At 37.9% G+C, this 17,612-nt stretch overlaps 1 protein-coding gene across 1 annotated transcript; it reads left to right on the plus strand.

The window, feature by feature from the left end:
* Positions 1-865: 865 nt before the first annotated feature.
* Positions 866-11,296, plus strand: LOC104601873 (BTB/POZ domain-containing protein At1g63850-like). The gene is made up of 2 exons (XM_010265374.3): positions 866-3,687; positions 10,649-11,296. Exons 1-2 carry the CDS (start codon positions 2,509-2,511, stop codon positions 10,919-10,921), a joined length of 1,452 nt encoding a protein of 483 aa, XP_010263676.1. The 5' UTR covers positions 866-2,508; the 3' UTR covers positions 10,922-11,296.
* The last annotated feature ends 6,316 nt before the right edge of the window (positions 11,297-17,612 follow it).

Genomic DNA, 17,612 nt, shown 5'->3' on the forward strand with positions numbered 1-17,612 from the left:
TTGGATTTGGCTTCGACGATTGAGGATGAAAGGATTCCTGGAGAGATCGTTTTCCGTTACTTTGATCAGGAGATGTCATTGGATTTGGCTTCGACGGTGGTTGGCTGATGATCTCTTCTTGGCTAAGGTTACCATGATTGGATTTGACTTTGATGATTGTTGGCTGATAATCTCTTCTTCGCTAAGGCCACCATGACCTTAAATAAAAAAAATGTATAAAAAAATAATACTTCTCACCAAAGCTCTACCATTCGGAAGTTGTAGTAGCCGTCGTCGCCTGTGACGATGATGGTGCTCAATCTCTACTTTCAGGCATTTTGTTCAGTTGAGTGAACCCACACATATGCATTAAAACAAGGGATAAAAAGGTAAATTTAGCTTTCGGTCTTAAGATTGAGTTAAAGGGTAAAATGGGCATTTCAGATATTCCCCTTTATATTTAACAACACTTGTAAGACTTAGTGAAATGTAAGAAACAATAGAGGTACCACTAGTCAATTTTCAAACAGGAGGGGTATACTTAGTAAGTTTAAGAAATTTACCCTTATTTATATGGTTTTCAAAATCGGACTAGAAAAACCAGGAACCAGTCAGGTGATTGGTTCCGTTTTCCCCCAAAACCGTTGATTTTGGTCAATGAACTGCTGAATCGAACGATTAACCATTTAGCGGTTTTGATCGTTTTTAATTTTTTTTATTTTTTGTCAGAACGGATCAAGCATTCGGTTCGAACAGTCAGACCGTTCAACCTAATAACCGAACCCCGGTCAGTTTTAAAAACCATGCTTATTTATAAGGGCAAACTTATTAAAGTACCCCTATGGTGTATGAAATTGACTAAACTCTTATGTCTTAAAGTATATTAAATTTTCTGATAATTATCTAAAACCTCCATGTAACTGTTATATTATTTTTAATTTCCTAAAATACCCTCGGCACCTTCTCAAAAGAGCTCTTGAGTACAGATTTCTCAACAAAAGTTTTGCAACCAGGCAAAAAATCCAACGGTCGCCGGAGAAGCCAAACGACATTTTCAGCAAATACAGGAGGCGTAAGACAGGGGAAACTTTAACGGCCGACCTTCTTTTCGGTAACCATTGTATTTTCCCCCAAATAATGCTCTGTGAAATGCTGCAGCGCCATCTCATGCGATGAAATGTCGTCTCTTAACAGCCGCCAATGACAGCAAAGATTCTATCATCATTATCGTTGAGTCGCCATGTTTTGAGTTGGATGGCCTTGGAAGCTCTATGAGGATCTGAACGACTTCACGCATTGTAGGGTTTTCGACAGTCTGTTCTTCCACACACAATATTGCTAATACATGCATCACCTCATGGAGAGGAACAGAAGAAATATTGGATCAAGAATCTTTAGCACTCCCTCTTTGTTTGAATCTGTCATCTTCCAGACCCACTAGACTATGTCTAATAAGAAATAATAATGGGACAATCCGGTTAATTAAATGGTTTCCGTTGTAAATTGACATTTGGAGGTATGTCGTTGCTAAGGGTCCTCCTCTCTCTGGTTTAGTAAATTGACATTTGGAGGTATGGCAGAGGCATAGGGCTACTCAACCATGAAATCCTTAACAGGCCGACATCCGACATGTGAGTAATTGTCCTTGACGCAAATAGAAACATCTTTGGGCAATGGCGGAATGGCCTGACCTTTCCACCATAAAGATTGGATAAAACCACAACAAAGCCGTGGTGACCCACCTCGCTGAAATCTTCGGCCAATTCCTTCAATTCGAATTTCCCACTCTTTTCCCTGGGTGCTGAACCAGAGAAGACGGTCTTCAAGCTGAGAGAATGCAGCAGTGGACGGGAATTTCGTTGCCTGCACCAGCTACGATTTTGGAATCGCTGCAGAAATCAAGTGGGATTCGAATATAGATTCTAGATTTTCAGAAAGGCGTCTTAAGGCTGTGACGTCTTGGGCAGAAATTTTCAAGGACAGGGTCTTAGAGACGTCTTAATGATGGAGATGAGGCAGATACCGCTGCTCCCACTGTTGTTGTAATTGGAGTCTGAGAAAGTTGTTCGAGAATCCATGAGGGTTACGTGCAGTATCGATTCTCAGGGACAAAAAAAATAGAAGAGGATCTACCGTTTCTCCATCAGCTTCCTTGACGTTGCTTGGTCAGAAACTGAAGGTAGGTTTTATCTGTCTCGGAAACATCTTCGTCGAAGCCATGATCTATTTCCTCGTATTTTGTGTTTTATTTTGAAATTTTGAAGAATTAGTAAACGATAAATTCGACATTTTATTTTTTAACGATGCCATAACTGTAAAAATAGAATTAGTCAATTACCTAAACTATAGGGATACTTTAATAAATTTGCCCTATATAAACCAACTAACTAACCTCTCGTAATCCGTTATCCACATATCTCATCTCTCTGCGCGTCTTCTTCTCCTGCTCGCTCATTTGCTGCTGAGTGCTGAGTGCTGAGTGCCGCCTTTGGTTTCTCTCTTGAATTGATCTGGTTCATTTGCCAAGAGATGATGTTAGGAGGTCCCAAGAAGAGACAACGCGTGGGAAGTAGCAGTCACCTCTCCACCTTCGCTGATATCGAATCCCCCAGGCCCGACGGCACCATAACCGAGATCTCCCAGAAACCCTTAGGGCTTCGCCGTCTCCACCTTCCTTCGTCTTCCTGTAACTTCAACGATCCCTCCAACGCCGACGTCATTCTCCATCTATACCTCGAATCCTCCCTTTTCGATCCAGACCCCGACTTAATATCCTGTGTCGGTTCTGTCGATGAGGATAACATTCAGCTCCACCTCCACTCTGATATCCTCCGCCGCTCTAAATACTTCTCCGCTCTTTTGTCCGACCGATGGAAGAGGAAGTCCGGCGACGATTCCTCAGATGATCTGGATGGGATTCTCCGCCTCAATTTGAAAGTTCCACACTCTGTTGGGTCCATCCACTCCCATCTCACGGTGCTCCAGCTCCTTTACACCAATGATTTCTCCACTGCCATTGATAGTGCCTCCTGCGCCCTGGCGATCCTTCCAGTCGCCCTCGAGCTCCTCTTCGAGGACTGCATTAGAGCTTGTGTTCGATTCCTCGAAGCTGTACCATGGAGTGAAGAGGAAGAAAAGATGGTTCTAAGTTTAATTCCCTTTCTTAAGGAAGAGGAATCTCGGGAGCTTCTTGCCAGGGTTTCTCCCGCCTATAGAGATTCATCGGAGGACATGCTCCATGGCTTGATACTTGCAGCCATTCATAGCTATCCCAACATGGCTTTTGTGAAAGCTTTCGTGGCGAAGCTTCTGAGGGATTTCTCATCGAGGGATTCCGCAAGGAGGGTGTTGGATCGGACATTTGAGACAAGCTTGAAGATTGTCAAGGAGTCGTTGGAAGAGTATTCAAGCCCGGATTTTAGAGGGGATCACAACGAGACGGAGGCAATTCAGCGGTTGAATCTGCATACAGCCATGACTAATGGGAGGCATCTACTGTGGCTGGTCGAGAGGATGATTGAATTAAGAGTGGCGGATAACGCAGTGAAAGAGTGGAGTGACCAGGCATCATTCACCGCCAATTTGCAGAGGGCATTTCGTGATGATGCATGGAGGAATATAGTTCCAGGCCTTCCAGCTATCATGCTTAGATGCACCTCCAAGCTTGCTAATGCCGTTGCTGCCGGGTCGATTTTAGCTGCTAAGCAGGTACTAGTGCAATTCAGAACTTTGTTGCATCCACGCTTATTTTATACAGAATTATTGCTCAATCTGCTTTTTAGCTGTAGGTTTCTTGATGTTTCTATTACTTCAAAATTTTCTGGCCCTTTAAGATGCTTTTGTCCCAAAATGGTCTTTTTTTTTCTTAAATATTGTTGTTCATCATTTGGTCTATTGAAAGTTTTATTCTAGGTACCTACAATGTTTTTTTTTTTTTTTTTTTTTTTTTTTTTTTTTTTGTGGACTTCAGTTTTCTGTTTGCATAACCGACATTAAAGAAATTTATGCTGCGTCTCTTTATTGCCATCCTACCATCCTAGTTGGGTGTGGCACTAATTTTGCTATGTTTATTTTATATTGCATTTTGTTTTTTGAGAAAAAAAAAAACAAAAACATTGCATTAAGTATTATCAAAATGTACAAAAGTTGGGCTTCCACAATAAATCACTATGCTAAGGCAACATCCATCCTGTACAGCTTACTCTATATGATTAGATATAAAAAGTGTACCGTTGTCAAAAAAGGATTTATAAGAAACATCCCTGAAGCAATTCTGGATTGCCATCCAAGAATAGATTCTGCCCCATAAGATCTTCATCACTGTATCTTCCAAACTAAACTTATTCTCAAAAGTTCTTGTTTTCATTCTGTCCATATAGGGTCCATACTACTGCCAAAGGGATAACCCCCATATAACTTTCCCTCCTTTACTCAGTTCCTTCAATTGCCAACTCCATAATAAGTCTTCCTATGTTGCTAGGAAACAGTTTTGTGCTTCAAATAAGCCCAACATTTGTACCCATATTCTCCTTGCAAAATTACAATGTATAATAAATGATCCACTAATTCTGTGACCTCCCCACACATTATACAGACACTACTGTCCACCACCATGCTTCTCTTGTTTAAATTGTCCACAGTTAAGCACTTTCCCAACATTGTTGTCCTTAATAGGAAGGGCACTTGATGAGGGGCTGCTGTATGCCATGGTCTAGCGACAGGAAATCTGAGTTTCTTGGAACAGGTTAGCTTGTTCTAGAAGGGTTTAATTGTAAACCTTCCAGACCTCTTCTATAACCATATTCTTGATCCTCCCAAAACCTTATTTTTGTTCCATTTCCCACCTCATATTTGATTCCCTTCTCAAAGTCACAATGTGATTTCTGTATGCCTTTCCAGTCTCCACACCTCACACACATAAAGTGCATTGGCTTTACCAGGATCCCAATTTGGATTACTTGACCCATAATTTGCCTGAATTGTCCTTCTCTATGGACTGTTGGGATGCTTATTCCACCTCCAAAACGACTTTCCTAGCAATGCCATGTTGAACTGCCTTAATTTCCTCATGCCTAAGCCTTCCAATTTCCTTGGACAACAAACCCTGCTCCATATTACTAGGTGAAATTTAAATTTTTCCTTCCATCCTTTCCACAAGAAGTTCCTCATTCTTTTTTCAATCAATTTGGCTACACTAGCAGGGACAGGGAATAAGGATAAAAAGTTGGGAGAGAAGATTTTTTTTTTTTTGATAAATAAGAGTGATTTCATTAAATCAAATAAACAGAGTACAGTCAGCTTAGGACTGAACTATAAGCACTAAAACACACAAGCCTGAAACACAATTACAAGGTAGCCCAAAACAGATCTCCCCTTGATACCAATTGCTTGGTCAGAGAATCAGCCATTGCATTTGCTGATTTGCTAACCCACTGAACCCTGACTATCATATTTCTTGTCAGCCATTTAACTTTCTTTAACAGATCCCTGTAACCCCAATAAGCTGTTTTTGGATTAGTCAGCCATCCATTACTACCTTGGAATCTCCTTCAACTACCAAATTGTCCACTCCAAGTTGATTGGCCAGTTGTATACCTTGTACCACTGCTAGTATCTCGGCCCTTACAGAATCACCAACACCCGCTGGTCCTGAAAATAAAGACATCATGTTGTTGTCTTTATCTCTCAGAGTTCCTCCTATTCCGGGTGGCCCTGGATTACCTTGGCAACTACCACCAAAATTCAATTTTACCATTCCTTTCGGTGGAGGTTTCCATTCTACTTGTAGTTTGTTCTTTGTGGAGACTGTAGAAGCCATTGCTGCCCAATTTCTCCTTAAGTCATCAAAGGAGCAGTCCACCAGCAAGTGTGAAGATTTCAACCACGAGGCTGTCCTTTTCATTATGCACTCCTTGACTTCAGCAAAGCTTCTTTCCTTTTCTTGAAATGTTCTAGCATTTCTCTCCTCCCATAACATCCACAAGGTAGCGACCCTGATACATTTCCCCATTAGCTTCCCTCTTTTTGTCATTCTCCCAAAGGCAGACGGAGTGAACAGCAACTTTACTTCGGAGGGCAAGTTCATCTGCACCCAAATAATAATACAACCCAGTTCCAAATATTGGTAGCAAAAGAGCAAGATATCAACAAATGGTTACAGTCCTCACCCCCTCACTTTACACATAAAGCACCAATTTAGGGACAAACACATAGGGTTTCTTCTTTTGCAAGTTTTCCATAGTATTGATCTTATCATAATAGGCTTCCCAACAGAACACAACTATTTTAGGAGGTATTGGCCTTGACCAAACTTCTTTAATAGGGAAGACCTGAGAGGAGGGGGTAGAGCAAAGGGATTTAAAGAAAGATGCACAAGAAAAGGAGCCAACCGGGGTTAGAGACCAAACCCTTTTATCCGGGTTAGGGGGGTCCAAGCACACAGAGTCTAGAAGCAACAAGAGCTTTGAAAACACAAGAAGATTCGTCATTCCTTAACGCTCTTGGAACCCAAAATCCCAGTTTAAAGCCAAAGGGAGAATTGCAGCGGAGGGGGGGGGGGGGAGGGGGGAGGAAGGAACCTCAATTTTTTAAAGAGGAAGATGGAATAGAGAGAAGGAAAACGGTCTTTTAGGGGTTGAGTGCTTACCCAAATATTTTCCCAAAAAAGAACAGAGTTTCCAGAACAAACATCAAATCTTACAAACCTGAGGAATTTGGGGATAATGCCAGAAATTGCCTTCCAGGGTGTTGTGAGCAAAGCCCTTCGGGATACCTCGACATCCCAACCTGATTCTGAACAACCATGGATACTCTTTACTACTTCATGCCACAACCTCTCTCTCTCTCTAGGGGCCACCTCCAAAGCCACTTACCTAAAAGAGCTTTGTTCTTACTCACTACATTCCCTAATCCTAGACTTCCTTCTTTCTTACTTGACTCACCACCTCCCACCTAATCAAGTGGTCTTCTTTCTCTTCCCCAGGTTCCCATAAGAAATTCCTCATCAATTTTTCCAACCTCTTTGCCTCCCTTTTAGGGATTCTGAAAACTGATAGGAAGTATATTGGCGAGTTGGCTAGAGTTGCCTTAATCAAAGTAACTCTACCCCCCAAGGAAATATAGTTTCTCTTCCAAGCTACCAATCTTTTTTCAAAATTTTCCACCATTGGATTCTAGAACCTACTTTCCTTTGGATTAGCACAGCACCTAAGGGAAGTCCTAGGTAGGATAAAGGCCACTATTGGGAGAGAAGATGGCGTACTTTTAATAAAGGTTCAAAGTACCGATATGTATTGGCCCGTATAAGTGGGTCATTGACAGGCGAAATAAGGGGAGTTTCAGGGTAAGACCTGTTTCAAGGGATAGTCAGGCCTTTAACTGACCCCCCCTGAACATGTTTGGAAAAAAACTAAAAATAAATAAATGTGTGTTGATACAAAATCTGATATGCCCAATTCAGCGTATCGGACTGTATTAATACTTTGAATCTTGCGCTTAATTAAGGTTACCTTGCCCCCTTTTGACAGATATAATATGCAATGAAGCTGTGTCTCAGATTGACTGAAGCCTAAAAGGCAGGGTTTTTTTATTTGAGATACATCTGAATAGAAAAAGAAAAAAAAAAGAATAGCAAATGCCTACAAAGAACTTATATTGCAATGAGATTGCTTACAGTTACATGACCAAATCTCAGATTTGCATTTTATGGCATATACAAATTATTGCAATGGATTACTTTAAACCGAAAAAATGAGTAGGGTTAACTGCCTATGCAGATCAGTTCATCAGCATAGCTCATTTTGTGTGGGTTATGTAATTTATGACATGGAGTCATATACATGCTTTTTGATCATCTCAAGCTTAATCTGAGGGTCCAACATGCTTGTGGAGTTTATTTTGTATATTATGAAATATGTTGTTAAAATACTTCATTTTCAGAAGTGTGAAATATTAAAGACTTCCACTACCTTGGTTTGATAATTCATAGTGAGGGAGAGGCTTAAAGGCTTGCTGTTCACAGAATTAGAGCAGAGTGGATGGAAATCAGATTGAAAGGTAAAACTTTAGAACACAGTATTGTTGGGTAGTCAAGAAGCAAGTTTCCTTTCCTATAAAATTTCATACTGGATATGAGGATGTTGAAATGGATGACTGGTAAAACTAGAAAGGCCAGAATTGGTAGTGCGTTTGTGAGAATCTATAAGTGACCCCAATGGGTGATAAAATAAGGGAAAGTAAGCTAAGATGGGTTCTGCATGTTAAGATATGAACCACCTACTGCACCAATAAAAAAGAATGATATGATGCAAGTTTATGGTTCTTGAAGAGGCAAGGGAAGGCTGGGAAAGGCATTGGTTGAGCCAACAAGAAAAGATTTTAGGACTACCAGATTAACAGGATATGGCCTTTGGTAGTGGAATTGCAAAATAGGATTCATGCTGACCCATGTAATTGGTATAGAGCTTTTTTGAGCTGAGTTTTATAAATGGTGAATGGATGGTACCATTTAATATAAAGGAATAAGATGTGGTGCCATTTGATGAGGCATGATTACAAGGACATTATTTTGACTATTATTAGAATTTCTTGGAAACCTGCATAAAGATGTTGTATGGATTTTGACCAAAGAAGAACCACTTTAAGGACAGGAATTCCAAAGAATGAGCATATTCTTCCATGAACATGAATTTGAAGAAAATCTGGAAATGGGGAAGCACCAAGTCAAAATATATTCTTAATTTTATTTGTGGGGCCCCAAGCTACTTCAGATCCTACTGGATTTGAAAATCCCAATTATCTTAAATTATCTTAGAGTTTTCCTACTAAAGGGCAGGGGTGGATTCGAGCCGAGCCGAGCCAAATAGTACGAGGCTTGAGCTCGAGCTCGGTTCGAGTCAAAAACTCATAAGCTCGAGCTCAATTTGAGAAAAAATGTTTTATAAAAATAAAAATTATATTTAAAAAACATTTTTTATTTGATATTAAAAAAATTAAGAATTATAGTATTTTCTATAATTTTATTATATATATATATATATTTGAGCTCGGCTCGTGGCCACCCCTACTGAAGGGGTAGTTTCATAATTTTTGTTTGTTTTCTTCGGCTCTAGGTTGAGTCTGGTTTTCTTTTTGAGTGTAACTATCTAGCTTTTAATGAATCATATTTACGACTTTAGATTTTCAGGAAACTTATGGTTGCATTTACGTGTTTCAGGTTAACTATAAAAGGTCAAAGTTATTTTGCCTTTATTTTGGTGTCACTAGATAGATTTCTGAGTTACCTATACACAAAGAACAAGATCTTGCGAACCTGATATCAGAAAGTCATGACCAGTTTATTGGTCTATGTCAATGCTAAATAATTAGATAGGCTTCCCCCGTCCATGTCCCCAGGATGATTCTGTATATTTTCCTTTGTGTTTTTGATTTTGCCTTGACGGCCCCCCCTCCCCGGTTCTATTAGTTTAGATTACCAATCCCTTCTGTTTAAAGCAACCTAAAATCACCATTTCAAACCATCAAGTGACAAAGCTGCCTTTAAATCTCTAAATAAAATGGAGTAAATCATTTATACTTTTGTTTTTGTTTAATTTAGAATTCAATGCATTTATATTTTCTTTTCATTTTCAGTCAATTTATTTTCATTTGGGAGGAAACTTTGGCTTGTTAGTTGAAAGATGGTACAAAGATTTCTAAATTAAAATAAAAACTAAAAATACAAAGGCTTGCCTTTCTTTTTCAAATATTGGTGATCTAAGGGCAGTTTTGTCACTTCATATTTTGGAACATGGAGAAATCAATGTTAAATAGAAAAACAAAAGGGGGGTTGTGCAAAACCATGGTGGCATGAATGCAGAAAGCCCTAGTTACATGGTCTTGCCTACCTGTTGATTTAAATATGTACTTAGGGCCTTCCAAATGTAGTGGATTGGTAAAGTGGAATATGGAATTGAACTGAGCTTTCTGTTCGGAAGTAGCTAGGAGGTATTGGTTTCTCTCCTCGTTCCCTCTCTCTTAAAATGCTCTGTTCTTGGTGCAATCTATATTGGTATCATATGTTCATGCCATGTCTTCTGTTAATCATGCTTTTATGAGCATTTACACATGTCCATGTTCAGGGTGTTTTTGTCTTTTCAGATGAGGTGGTTTGGTAATTACACCACCTTACATGGGCACACTAAAAGCAAAGGTGAGATTACATCTCTAATTCTACTTGGGGGAGTAGGATATTAGCAATCCTCTTTTTCCGAAAACTAAAAGCAGAAAGTCTTTGAATTCCTGGTTACAAATCCATGATTTCCTTTTGTGGTTTTTAGTGTGTTTTGTAAACCATTTGATATTCAGATAGAGATTCTGATCAAATGAATATTATTTCGCCTTTCTTATTTTTAATTGCTACTTTTCTCTTTATTTATACTTTGGACCCAAGTCCATTTAAATGTGAGTTGATGGGAGCTTTAAAGTCATGAATGAGTTAGTAATAAAAAACCTGTGAGTTTATTTATCTGGAGTGTAAGCATCTTAAGAACAAACTCCTCAAAGCTACTTAATTACAGTATTGTGGAATATCACCTGTTCATTTATATGGATAACATAGGAATTTCTTCAAATTTATTAATTGTTTTTGGATATTGGGGTTATTGAGGACAATCTCATGTTGAATTTTCAGGTTAGGATGAGGCTTGTGAAGGATTGGCTCCCAGTGCTGATTGTTTGCAAAGACAAGGGCTCACCAGTTCTGCCCAATCGTAAATCACTCTGCCAGGAACTGGAGGAGACATTCCTCAGGATAATTTCCACACTGCCTATGTCGGATGCACAAGAATTGCTGCCACTTTGCCTTAGCTTCTGCACCCGTAATATTGAAGACTGCCCGCACTTGGTCTCAGCCTTCAACACATGGTTCCGGCGAGCAACTAGACCAGCACTCGACTTCGATTAAAAAGGATGAAATGTTTCATTGATACATATATCATCTTTCTAATGAACTCGTTCACTGGAGGGAGAGCTGCCTGGTAGTTGGTCAACCACGAAGGAACAAAACCAGTAAATACTGTACATATGAAAACAACGTTAATGAGGAAAACTACTTTGTATTGTATTGTGCATATAAAAGTTGGATATTGTGGAATGACTGGCTTGGGTCCTGGTTAGATGGGCGTTTAGTTGCTCACTGTTACAGTGTTACCGACTCTGCTTGCAGGGAAAGAAGATAACCAGCTTGAATGCTTTTTATGTTGTGCATTCTAGCTGAATGTACATTCTTCAAAACACTATTTTTCTAATCAAATTTACTTCTCTCCTTTCCCCCTTCTAGTATGGTGCATAAATTCTCTTAAAACTAATTCGTAATCCCCTTGTTGCAGTGTTGGTAACAGCACCACCGTTGAGAAATTGATGGTTGTAATGATCAGCAGAGATGTTCCTTGCGGTTAGCCTATATCTCATAGGCGCAGTGAAGGTTGGTCACTTGGCCATAAGCTAGTGCCCGAGACCTTGAATTCTTGAGATGTATGTCCTACACCTGTTTTTTTGGTGTTTTGTATCGGGCGCCTATGAGCCCATGAGATGTATGTCCTACGCCTATTGCAGTGTTGGTAACAGCCCGGGGACCGTGGCTGGGGCTGGCAAGTGCAAAGAGGCTCTTATCCCCCTCCCCCCTACATTCAAGGAAACAGGTTCCTTCGCTCAAGAGTCAAGACTTGAAGGCCTGTAACATATAGTTTCCACTGAAGAGAACCACAGCAACGGATCACGCCTTCGTTTTGGAAAGAGTGGAAAAAAGAGCAGGCAAAGGCCATACATTTAAACGTGGTATTTGCTATTTCATTTATCCATCCGCTCCTCCTCCTCCTCTAATTAAAGCAGTTATGACTTAACATATTTTAGACACATACTCATTATACATATATCCTCCCATCAATAATTCAATATCAACCTGCTATTCAGCTAAAGGAGATCAGAGAACCCCATGAAGGAATATCAACAACATCAGATTATCCAGAATGATCATAAAATTAAAATAAAATTACAATTTCCTTGTCCTCCTTCAAAGTTCCAACGTCCCCACAGTTTTACCATCCCTGGACGGGCCATCTCCTCTCTGGGTCTGGCAGCCATGAAGATCGCTTCTTCTTCTGCTTCACCTCGGCCTTCGAAGTGCTACCATCGTCTTCTTTGACCCCTTCAACTCCACTGCTACTACCGCTGCCAGAATCACTGCCATCACCAATTTTTTCTTGCTTGCAGATCATACGGCTCAGAAATTTCCAGGCTATGTTCTTCTTGAGGTTGGCTGCGTCACCACATTCATCAGCTTCCGTGGTTCTCACGGATCGGGGGAGCTTCTCATAGCCCGTATTCTTCGCGCACTCCGAAGAGATTAACTTCGTTACGAGCATGGAGCTGCTGTTGCCTCCGCCGCTGCCACCCTGCTTGGTCGGAGAAGAAGATGAGGAAGATGCCGTTGATTCAAGTCTAAAGCTCAAACCCGTCTCTGTCATTTCTTTCCAGATTTTGGACGTTCTAAGAGAGAGAGAGAGAGAGCAAGGAAACAAACGTGTCAAGAGATGAGAACGGAAGGGAAGTTGTTGTCGCCTTGTTCTTCTATTTCTCGGTCTCACCTTTTGACCTTCTTTTCCGCGTTTTGGCTTAGAGAGAGATGGAAGGCTGAAAAGGTTGATTTTTGACCTGAATAGCTGAGTCGTGAGCACAGAGCAATTATAAAGGCAGGGAAACCCGAAAGGCCGAAACCAGGGTGTGGCTCCGTGCGCCTAGGGCAATCGGAAACCGTGCCGTCTAAGCTGGGATGCAGCGCCTAGAGACCGTGACCGGGGACTAGAACCGCAGCAACATGTGCGGCGTGGATTCCTGCCAACCCGGATTCGATGGGGGTCTACCCCTCATCAGTCAGAGCTACGTTCCAACTGTTCCAACATCAAACAGTCAAACCTCAACTTGACGATTAATATAGAAGAATGATGACGAGGATCCCATGTGCATCATGTAAGAATGCGCTAGTTGAACTCTTCAAACCCACCCACAGAAAAAAAAAAAAGAAAAAAGAATAAAGCCAAAAAGGGTAAGAAATCCACAACAAGGAAGTTCATTTGGTTAAAAGACGGAACAGAAAAGATTTGTTTTCTTTTTTTTTTTTCAATTTCACAGTTGCCAGGTTAGTAGTTCAATTTGTTAAATCTAGAAGTCCATTTGTTGTTTCCATCTGCTTGGTATCAATAATTTTATGGATTTATTAATTCATTACATATTGCTGATCTAATTTATGGTAGAAATTAACAGGTAGATAATAATAAGGTTTGCTTGATCTGCCTGTCATTCATGAATAGTATGCAGTTCAAGAAAAATCAAATCATGGTTCATGGGTAGGTCTAAATAATCAGGCAACCATTATCTAAGGGGCTAATGTTTCCAATGCATCAACTCTGGCCAATGTGCAACAGCATTGTCATAAATTATATTGAAAAAAATGACTAGAATGGACATAAAAGGGGAATAATTCTACTTTTATTTTGGTTTGAAGCAAATTAAGCAAAATGGGTGAAAGAAAGGCAGTATCATTTAAAATTTGAGAATTTCACTTCCCTTTGTTCATAATTTATTCATTTGTTCAACTCATCTTATTAATCTTTTTCTTAATTACTGATTACCCACTTGTATACTGAGAAATTTATATTTGTTTATCTGCATTTGCTTCAACTTGGTTGCTTATGTGTTGAAGTAAATGGAGTGAAGAGATCAAATAGACGCAATAATAAAGTGAATACACAACACACTATGATTACTTATTGAATTAACAAACTCTAACCATAAAAGGGTTGTATATTAGTCTTATTATACCCGTAAAAGCAAGCATTAATGGAGTAATGTTTAACGTGAAGTAGAAATATTCAGAAAAGCTACTCTAGAAGGCAATCAATACCTTATATCATCATGCCTTTCTAGTAAATATTCCGGTTACATTTTATTTTAATTCTGACTTGGAGAGAAGAGCTTCCACCCACACAGCTTGCGAATTGGTCTAGAACTACACATCCCAAACATGTTTTTTTTTAACTGTTTACTTATGAGATAGTAATTATATTTAAAATATGTGACTGTACATCGTGTTGGAAGTTGTGTGGATAGCATATAAGGATATTCCATCCTTTGTACTTGGCTAAGGTGAGATGAGAAGGGGCTAATAAAAGATTTTTTTTTAATCCAAAAGGGACAAAAGATTGAAGGCATCATCATCAGTTACTATTAGGCTTTTTTTTTTTGGTAAATAGGGGCAACTGAGTTGATCAGTGAATTCTAATAAAGACTTACAATAATTCAAAATGTCAAATACCCCCACCCTAAATACCAATACCTGTCTGTGTATTGGCATCAATTCCGAACTGGTATCTATCCAAATGTAGTGGATTTTACGGAAAACAATGATTCTCTATAATACCTAGGCCCTTTTTGGAAAACAAATTTTCAGCGAAAATTGTTAACATATAATGGGACATTTAATAATGACACTTTCACTAATAAAATGACCATTAATTTTACCCAAAAAAAACAAAAGAATACTAATAAGGTCCATTTGATTCGCAGGAATAGAGATTTGGAATCGGAATTGGAATGGACTATTCCAATCCCAACCATTTGGTTGGGCGGAATCAGAATCCCATTCCCATTCCTGATGCATTCCCTGCCCCTCCCCTAGGAATGAAGTCTCATTCCTGCTGATTCTAATTCCCATTCCCATTCTTGTCTGGACCAAACAGACTATAGCAATAGACCATTCCGGTTCTGATAGCGAATCAAACAGACCCTAAGTTCATTTATCCAAGTAAGTGTTTCTCATTAAGCATTTGCCCGCTGAGTAAGCACATTTACCCAAATAAATGACTTTCTGAAAAGAAAACCAGACCTTATTATTTCTATCAGTTTTTTTTTATTAATGAATAGGGATATTAACATGTTGTGTCTGGTGTGGGTTTTACCTCAACTTGACCCCGACCTGAAGCAACCTTAACCCAAAGCTGACGTGACTCAGTTCAATGATAGGGGATATCAAACTTGCCCCGCCTCACCTCATATATAATACACCTATACTCAATTGACAATCTATCTATCTATCTATCTATCTATCTATCTATATATATATATAGCAAGACAGTCCACGTCACCATGCCTCTCCTTGCTCCAAACCCTCTTCCTAATTTCCTGTTTTTTTGAAGTTTTTATTTTTTAATTCCACATAATTACCCATTAAATCAATAAGGAAATACCATAGGCTTAACTATTTCTAAAACCATAAAGAAATAGGAGTTTGCTTTTCTAAAGTTTATCCAAGTGGCACCGCTTTCCCTCACTTTCTCCTAAATTGTCTCTAATTCCTATATATCTCCTACATTATCTCTAACTCCTATTTATCTCTTAAATTATCTCTAATTTAGTAGACGGATTTTCTCCTAAACTATCTCTAATTCCTATTTATCCTCTCTCCCACTTTTTATCTACACCTATCTAAAGAAAGTTTCAATTAAAAAATTTTAGAATTATTTAAATATTATAACGAAATTATATACTAACTTTAAAATATTTATTCAAAACACAAAAATTAATTATAATATATTTAATAATATACATATTATTAATAGTTCTATATTTTTACAAAATTCATCATAAAATTATATAGTAACAATATAAATTATAATTTTATGTTTAAATATTATTCAAATAATAAAAATATAAAATTAAAAAATTATTTAAATATTTCAATAACTAAATATCTTAAATAACAAAGCATTAAAAATAGCTAAATAATTATATAAGGAAATATTTAATATTATGAAATAACTTTAAAATAAATAAATTTCAAATAATCAAAATTTTTAAATATTTAAATAACAAAATATTTAACATGACTAAATTTTAAATAGTTAAAATAACGAAATTATGTAATAAATTTAAAAAGAATTCTTAAAAGTAGAAAAATAATTATAATAGATTTCATAATATTCATATTAATAATAATTTAATATTTTACAAAATTAATAACAAATTATGTAATAATAGTACTAATTATAATTTTATGGATTATTAAATTCAATAAATAATTAATATTTTAAAATTTTAAATAACAATATTATTTAAATAACTAAATAATATTGTAAATAAATAATTTCAGTTATATCAATTAATAATTATAGAAAATAATTGCAAGATCGAAATGGCCATAGCAAGCTTAGGTTTAGGGTGGCATAGGAGGCATTGTGTCACAACTTCCTCGAACCTTAGGTTTAGGGCAGCTTTAAGGCTCATAGCAGGCTTAAGCTAGCTTGTTGAGCTCATTGTAAGATCAAAATGGCCGTTTGGGCTCATCACAAATATGGTATGGTCTCCGAGCTCTCTTTGGACTCATCGCATGTTTTTAAATGGCTTCGTGTGGCGTTATGTATGCACACATAGTCTTATTTTGACACCTGTAGTGTGACTGGGTTGATGAGGAACTACATGTACTTACATTGCCAACTTGGGTTGTACTAGTTTGGGTCTATTTTCAATTTGGTTTGTTTGTTCAAAAGATTTAAACTTAAAAATTTTAATTTAAATTTAGGATATAAAATATTTTAAACTAAGAAATATGGGAATTTTCCCACTTTCCCGTATTAAAAAATTATATTTAAAATATAAAACATTACTATATATCTATGGTTAGGCCAATTCAGTTTTGGTCGATTTACAATGGCCAAACCAAAACTGACCTAACTTGGTTGGGTTGAAAAATTGCTGAACCAAAGTAGATCAGAAATACTAGAAAACCAACCAACTCAAATTGAGTTGGGTCGTGTTGGTCGGTTTCATTGGTTTGATGAACAACATAGTTGAAATTAATTAATGTTACTTTTGTATTGTAAAAAATTATTAAAAGTAGTATATAAAATATAACTAATTATTAATTATTTAAAAGGTCAAAATATAAAACAATTGTTTACTCTTATGTGCTTTTATTGTTTAGCTTTCGCTTAACAAAGCCCATGCATCGCATGAGTTCCTATTAGGTGCAACTTGAGTGGGTTGGGTCGGGTTGAGGGTCCATCAAATCCTAAGTCTCAAACTTGGTTCAATTCAAGGTTAATCTTGAGTTTACCAACCTAGGCCCAACTCAACCTTAACTAAGCATCTCGGGCTTAGGGATGACAATTTTTACCCTACCCGGTGGGTATCCACCCTTACCTACCTTGCCAGGGCAGTTTCTTTCTTTTTTTTTTTTCTTTGAATGATGGGTTTTTTAAGGCAAGTTGGGTTTTGGGATTCTACAACCCATACGTTACAGGTAGGGTATGGTATTAGGCGAAACCCAACCCCCTCAACCTGCATATTGCTCGAAAGCATATAAACTTTATGTACTAGGTGTTAAATTTAATAATATTTTTAATTAGATATAAAGGATATTTGATAGTTTATGTGTTCTTTTACATCTTAATCAAATAATTGGAAATTTTGTTGTTTATTTATGTTATTTTACTTATTTATTGCTTTTATATTACAAAAAATAATAGGAAATTAGATGTGGGTTTTAAACCCAACTCACCCCTATCCTTGAATACGGAGAGGGTTTTGCATTTCCATGTGTA

The sequence above is a fragment of the Nelumbo nucifera genome, chromosome 1 (assembly GCF_055504915.1).
Source record: "Nelumbo nucifera cultivar China Antique chromosome 1, China Antique-T2T, whole genome shotgun sequence".
NCBI lineage: Eukaryota > Viridiplantae > Streptophyta > Magnoliopsida > Proteales > Nelumbonaceae > Nelumbo > Nelumbo nucifera.

Excerpts from the sequence above, each read along its gene's own strand:
- LOC104601873 (XM_010265374.3), top strand. The coding sequence starts at position 2,509 with ATGATGTTAGGAGGTCCCAAGAAGAGACAACGCGTGGGAAGTAGCAGT. Across the intron at positions 3,688-10,648 it reads CGATTTTAGCTGCTAAGCAG|GTTAGGATGAGGCTTGTGAA; the intron begins GTACTAGTGCAA and ends TTGAATTTTCAG.